The sequence below is a fragment of the Prosopis cineraria genome, unplaced genomic scaffold (assembly GCF_029017545.1).
Source record: "Prosopis cineraria cultivar Desert tree isolate PC_DT_omini unplaced genomic scaffold, ASM2901754v1 PC4, whole genome shotgun sequence".
NCBI lineage: Eukaryota > Viridiplantae > Streptophyta > Magnoliopsida > Fabales > Fabaceae > Prosopis > Prosopis cineraria.
The window spans coordinates 36,379,448-36,387,045 of NW_026555335.1; the positions used below are offsets into that span (position 1 = coordinate 36,379,448).

The 7,598-nt window shown below is 34.5% G+C and overlaps 1 protein-coding gene across 1 annotated transcript; it reads left to right on the top strand.

The window, feature by feature from the left end:
- The first annotated feature begins 1,687 nt into the window (after positions 1-1,687).
- Positions 1,688-6,743, top strand: LOC129308000 (uncharacterized). Its single transcript, XM_054948955.1, is given in 6 exon segments — positions 1,688-1,958; positions 3,632-3,897; positions 3,900-4,045; positions 4,889-4,972; positions 5,063-5,152; positions 6,200-6,743. Coding segments are annotated over 5 exon segments (834 nt in total). The 5' UTR covers positions 1,688-1,958; positions 3,632-3,641; the 3' UTR covers positions 6,458-6,743.
- The last annotated feature ends 855 nt before the right edge of the window (positions 6,744-7,598 follow it).

A 7,598-nucleotide genomic window follows, 5' to 3' on the forward strand; every position in this document is an offset into this window, starting at 1 on the left:
TTGAAAATCATGGAAGATTCGAATGAATAAATGTTAGGTTAGAATGAAGGTTAGGATGTAGATGTGGCTCATCAACTACTTCCCTTATTACAACAAGATATAACTATGCAAGAAGAAATATGTCAATTAGTTAGTGACTATGTGATGCCATGTGTGTGTAAAGAGCCACGAAGAACTAGCAAGCAAACAGGGCAAATGCGGGTTAATGAGATTTTGCAAGGTCATCTTCATCATTGTTATGAAATGTTTTGAATGGAAAAATATTTGTTTAGGCAACTGTGTGCAACACTAATTAATCTTGATCTAAACAAGTCTAAAAAAATAGGAGTTAAAGAAATGGTTGGAATGTTTTTAAATACAATTGGACGTGGAGTTGGTAATAGAATGATACAGGAACAATTTCAGCATTTAGGGGAAACCGTCCATGGAAATTTTCATAAAGTATTAGCTGCCTGCCTTAACCTTTCCAAGGCAAACATAAAGCCACTTGATCTTCAACGATGTCATTCAAAAATTCAAAATGATCCACGGTATTGGCCATTCTTTAATGATGCTATAGGAGCAATTGATGGCACTCATGTGCCATGCGTGGTTAGCATTGCTGATCAAGTCAAATTTATTGGAAGAAAGAGATATGCAACCTAGAATGTTATGGCTGTATGTGATTGGGACATGTGTTTTTACTTTTGTCACTGCGGGATGGAAAGGTATGGCTCATGATGCTCGAGTATTTGATAATGTCATATCAACTCCTTCAATGCCTTTTCCGCATCCACCTCCAGATATATTTTATTTTATTAAAGTCACTATAATTATTATTGCATTGATTTAATGTTGGTCAAATTTATATCACTTCCTTTCATTTAATAGATAAATATTATTTGGTTAATTTTGGTTATCCAACACTAAATGGGTATCTTGGTCCATATCGTTATGAACGTTATCACCTTTCAAACTTTAGGCGAGTTGCAGGATTTGCAAATAATAATGAGGTTTTCAATTATTATCATTCAACTCTGAGATGCACTATGGAAAAAACTTTTGGAGTGTGGAAGAATAGGTTTGCAATTATACAAAAAATGCCTAAATTTAAATATAAAACACAAGTTTAAATTGTTTGTGCAACAATGACAATACATAATTTTATTAGGAGAAATTCAACTACTGACGAGCAGTTCATACAAGCTGAAGATGAAAGTGTAGAAGTATAGGAGGAAGATATCGATATTAGTGAAGCATCCTCGTCAAATTTATTCAGATTATCAAGACAGATGTAACATGTTCGTGATACAATTAGAAATCAATTTGTAAATCATATCAATTAAATATTAATTTATTTTAGGTTTTTATAGTAGAATATTTAAGATATTTTATTTATTAGTTGTGATTTTAAGTTTAATATTTTTTTTACTTATTAGTTAGTCAAAAAAATATAAACATACTTATTTAAAATTTAATATTTAAGATAAAAAATTTATGCTTATTTTTATCATTAAACATGTCAACTAATTTTTGAATTAAACCATCCAAATAAATTTTAATTTATTTGACTGACTTTTAAAAAAAATGATATCTAAATATAAATCACATTACATCAACTGACTTTTTTTATAATCTCAATTTACTAACCTCAAGTTAAATCTTAACTTTAATTATAAATTTTTTAATCCAAACACGCCTTTAAGCCCTCAAGTCATTTCTCTCGACGTCGACGCTCCCGCTCTCCACTCGGCGGCACTCCCAGACTAAATCCACCACGCATCGACGACGACCAGCGTCTTGTCTCTCCCAGCAATCGTCCAGCTCTCTGCCTCTTCCACTCTCGTTTGTCGCTCTGTGTCCCTCATTCCCTTCTCTGTCGCTGACTCGCTTTGTGAGTGTGTCTCTCATTCCCTCGTCGAACCAGCAGGCAGAAGCTGACCGCCGAACCAGTCTATTTGTGTTCGCTTTCTAGGCAGGTTTCTTTTCTTCTTTCTCTCTGTTTTTTCCGGGATTTAGCTTCTTGATTCATCATTTTGGTTAGATATTCGAGTGGATTCTGCTTTTGAATTGAAGTTCTGGGTTTTCAATCTAGCTTCAAGACATTGTTTTTCAGGGTTGATGTTTGAAATTTGATATATGGTCCGAAAGGTTGTTAGAGAAATAGCTTCCCTTTCACTGCGAAAACAGTTATCAGTAGTTTTGCGTTGAATCCTTGGGAAATATTCGAACTCTCGAACTCATTTTAGTTAAAGTAGCGAAGAAGTATAGTTAAATTATTACAGATTGAAGAGAGATTGATTTGTGATGTATGTATGTTTCCTATTTATGATCAACTAGAAGTCCAACGACACAACAGAAACGAGAACACAATTAAACATAAACAGGAATCCTAAGACTAGCTCGATCAGATCCGAGAGAAATCTTTGTGGAGTGTTTCCTCCATTGGTTCCCTTGGCAAGGAAGTTCTTCAATCCACTTGAACCTAAAAAGCTGTGAAAGCTTCTCAATGTCCTGCCAGACAATCTTAAAAGGTTGAAAGATTGTTAGCTCTTTCTAATAGAAACTTAGCTTGCTTAGGATGGGTTAGAACAATGGATGTGTCTGCAAACCAGGTGAACCAAATTCTTCGAAGTTCATAATCCATTTGATTGCCAATCGAAACTCTCAATTAGAAAAGAGTGGACATTTGTCTCATTGTCCTTCGGAATTGTTTTCTTGATGAAGAAATTGATTTGTATGATATGAATGAGAACGTAATGTATTTTTTTTTTTATCCTTGTGCGTTTTATTTTCATCAAGAGGGTCTATACATCTACAGACTCGTGTCTTTATTAGTTTTATTATAATTGTGCTATGGGTTTGGAATTATATGAAAACTTGCTCACAAACAAAAAAATCACTTTTGACGTAATAACATCTAATATTTATTTAAGATTGAAGAACAAAAGGCAAATCGCCCTGAAAACCCTGCCAGATAATTAAATGCACTTGCAAGTTCCTTTGTTCCAAGCCCTAACAAAACCATTAAAGCCCAAGATGCACGCCAGGGTGGGGGGATTTCTTTTCATTCTCTGAATCATCATTCAGTGGTCAGCTTGCTTCTTTTCTACAACAAAAACTCATAGTTGCATCTTTGTCTCAAAAAGCATATTTTACTTTAAGTTTCTCATCATTTGAATACTACATCTCCAGCATGAATTGTGGTCACATTACTCAGAGGTGCTGGCATATCACATTTATGGAACAGTTCCATGCAGTTTCAGTACATGGGTATTTATTTCAAGTTCAAACTGCAGTATCTGTCTTTATTGTCATGCTTGGCTTCTGAGAAAATTCCCTTGTCTTTCATTTTACTATCTGGATTAAGGTTGATTTAATCAATTTGTGGTGTAGTTTTTACTGCGGTCAAGATTTTATTTGCAGCATTTTTTAATTTTCTGCAATCTGAATATGTTTCTATTGGACTTTACCCATATTTTATACCTTTTTCCTAGTTTTTTGGGTCCCTGTGGATTCCACAAGGAATGCACCTTACTCCTGTTCTGCAGGGTGGTCATCTCTAAGCTTGTTCCTCTGCAAAACTCTAGTTCATGAAATTAATAAGTTTGTTCCCTCGTGCTAAAATTGCTAATGATCATGATTTTACCAGTAAAAGAAATATGCTGAGGAGGAGATTTTGTATTCTCTCAACAATGATTGGAAGTTCAGTTGGTGGCAAATCCGTTTGCAGTCTTACACGCCCATCTGTACAATTTCATCTGCTGAGGCATCCTCAATCTCTTGACTCTCGTGCAACCTTTGATCATAATAGGCTCATGGATTCTCATGGTCTTAGAGCTTACAGTCTTCTGAGCTTGAATGATCTGAGAGATAAGGTGCCGAGAAAACAGAAAACCAGGAAGGGTCGTGGGATTGGATCGGAAAGGGTAAGACTGCTGGGAGGGGTCACAAAGGTCAGAAGGCTAGAGGGCATGGGAAATTGGGTTTTGAAGGAGGTCAAACACCACTTCGACGAAGGTTGCCAAAACGTGGATTTAAGAATCCATTTAGCCTCACTTTTCAGGTGCTCATTTTAGTATTTATTTTATTCATATTTGTTGCCTTTCTTCTGTTTGATGTAGTGGGACGTAGATGATTCAGAATGCGCAGCATTTTTGTGCACCTTGTAGAGAAAATGCACCATTTCGAACATATAAATTTAATTTTCATGGTGGCTGGTTGAATTTTCTCACCATCCAAGAAAAATTCTTAGGTAGATCAGTTACGTCATGTCATTTGTAGTCTGTCCAATAAAATTATGACATTCAAATGATATTAAATATAAATTGATTTTGATATTAATAATAGTAGAGTGAGAGAAGGCAAGAAATTAAATATGTATTTTGTTATAAGAGTATAATCAATAAAAATAATGTCATATAAGATTTTATTGAGATGACTTGGGGCATTCTAATTGGATAGATCACAAATGATATGGCGTACCCAATTTACCTAAGAATTTCTCCACCATCCAAACAGAGTATTAAACAAAATGGTTCATTTTCAGTTTAATCAGGTTTGATTAACACCAGAAGCCTTATGTGTGCTGATAGCTTTAAACGCATCTAAACATTCTGCCATGTTTGTTGAACTCTAGGATTTCTTTATTGTAGTGATCGTTTTGAGGTGTAGAATGTAGATATAGGAAGGCTTCTGGACTACGTTTGTGCGTATTTAAATTTTTATAAAACTTGTGACTATAATTTATCTTTTGATGCTTTCTCTTTCCTGGGAAAAGCCAACTATGGCTGGAGCTGTTAATATTCAAATGATAGGATTTTCTATATATGTTTCCTTTCCAATTTTCTTCTGACATTTTTTTTCTCTCTGTATGGGTTTTAATTTCTTCATATATCTTTTCTTGCAGCCTGTGGGTTTGGGAAAAATTGCAAAGCTTATAAATGCAGGGAAGATAGATTCGTCTGAACTGATTACAATGAAAACACTCAAGGTCTATTCACTGTTACTTTGTTTTGAATGGAACTGTTCACTTCACATGTTCACACGATTGCTCTTATTCTGGTGACAATTATTACCATAGGATACAGGGGCGATTGGAAAGCAGATAAAAGATGGAGTAAGATTGATGGGACGTGGTGCTGAGCAGATCAAGTGGCCAATTCATCTGGAGGTAGACTTGATTAAGACTGTTAGTGCTTTAGAATCATGATCATGCTTTTTTGCTTCCTAACTAACGAAATGATTTTACAATTTTTGGAATTATCACTGTCACTGATCGCTCATCACCATTATTGCTTGTGCTGAGTAGATTATGATTACTAGGTCTTTGTCCTTGGACCTTGGACAGCCCTTGCACCATCTGGAACCAAAACCATCTGTTTGTAGGAGCAGCCAGCTTCCAACCTTCGTAACTGGGGTGGTATAGGAAGGCTATATGTGTATGGTTTCTTAGAAATTGGAAGAAAAGAAGACTTGAGACTGCATAGACTCTGCTATTTTTTTTTCAAAGTTGACATTGATAATGCAGTATATCTACAAAACTTGTAACAAGCCATACAGTTCACAAGCCGTGAATAGTGGAGTCTATCTCAAATTTTGTGCAAGTTCATAGGCCTATTCTAGTTGTCCAATTTTTAAGAAATCAGATTGAAGGATTTTACATTAACTTCTGTTGGTCATCGTGGTGTTCTTTCTCTCTGAATCTCTCTTTCCTATTTCTTGTTCTTTGAACTTTGAAGGAATTTTGAAAACATTGAAGACTGTTTTGGCTGATAATCAGTTTATCCTTTTATTTTGCTTGAAGGAATCTAAGATGCGTTCCTTGCTCAGATACACTCTCAAAAATACATGAAGGTCATAGCTGTGCATTGTGCTTTTTTTTTTTTTTAATGTATAACAAAAAGTCATGCAAAATGTATCTTGCTTCCTCCGGTCCAAAATATAAGTTGATTTTTGCCTTCTAATCTTGGTCCAGAATATAAATAACTTAATATTTATGAAAATTATTCTCTCATTTTGCCCATTGTATTTATTAACTTAGATTATTTTGTTATACTATCAATTTATGATCTTTTCACTCATCATAAATTGAGATTAAAGGTAAAAAAGCAAAACAATATATATTTTCATAAGAATAAGAATTTTATTGATATATAAATTATTGTTGAAAGTTGCTTATATTTTGGACTGGTAGGAGTATAATCTTTTGAATTTACAGGTATCAAGGGTCACTGTAAGGGCCAGGGAAGCAGTGGAAGCAGCTGGTGGGTCTGTGAGAAGAGTGTATTACAACAAGCTCGGCTTCAGGGCACTTCTGCAGCCAGAGTGGTTTGAGAAGAAGGGAAGATTGTTGCCAAAAGCAGCTAGGCCTCCTCCCAAACAGAGAGATAAAGCTGACAGCATCGGTCGGCTTCCTGCTCCAACAAAGCCAATTCCATTTTCGGTTGAAGAAAAGGAAGCACCTTTGAATTCATAATTTATATTCATAATATTAGTGATAAATCCCTTGAACCATATCTAGTGAATTCAAGTTGAGACAATAGCATATCCATTCAATCATCCCATGAAATGAGAATATCTTTTTTGGTATGGTGATTTTAAGGCACAGTTGTTCACTCAGATAAGCAGAGCTTAGTTCTTGTCTGTATTTGGGCTGTGATTGGAACTTAGTCTGTGAGATATCTAGGGAGGAGAACTATGCACAGTTTTCATTTCTACTTGGGTCCTTTTCTCTTCGAATTGAGATTAAATTTCTGTCTTCACTCTTTTTGTTTTCCTTGGCTGACTTTGGTATTGCAAATGTTTGTTTTCAAAATGAACTGAGAAAATCAGAAATCATCAGGTAAGGCACTCGGATGGATCAAAGGAGAAAAACAGGATTTTGATTTTGAAATACTGTACTCCCCAGTCTTAAAATATAAGAGCTAGACGATTAATTCACACAAATTAAGAAAATTAGTTAATTACAAAAAGTGTGTTGGTTATTTTAAAATCTCTCTTTTTAATCATTTATATTGAAAATTGACTCGATTGATTTTGCATATTTATTGATTATACATCTTACAGTGTGTGTACATGATAAATATGGGAGACAATAAATTGAGATTTTATATCAAGAATATGAAGTAACCGATATTAATTTTAGGGATAATCTCGATTTTCTTCTCTCATTTTTGCGCTTATCTGATTATAAGACATCGACATTTGTCAATTAATATATTCCTCAGAGTAAAGCATTAAAAGGGATTTGGAGAGCCTTTGTTATGGACATTTTTGTCTCTGCGGATGAAATGTACGTTTTGGTTGTTGTTTATTTTTTTAATTAATACAAAGGCCACACTAACATCATAAAAAAATAAAGCTAAAATCCAAGTTTGGTCATAGTGATCGACTGTGATAGTTCAATTGCACTTGATGAGCTTTCTAATGGTCCTAATATATCTAATTAGGAGATGATTATCAGAGTGTCCATTTTGAATGTCTGATTCAGTTGTTTTAAGTTATTTATCCCTATAAAAGTTAGTTTTTATTGATTAGGCTAAAGTGCATCTTTGATGAATCTTCAGTCTTGAGGCAAATTGATATTTCTATATGTGCCAAGAGAGCATAACTTGGTG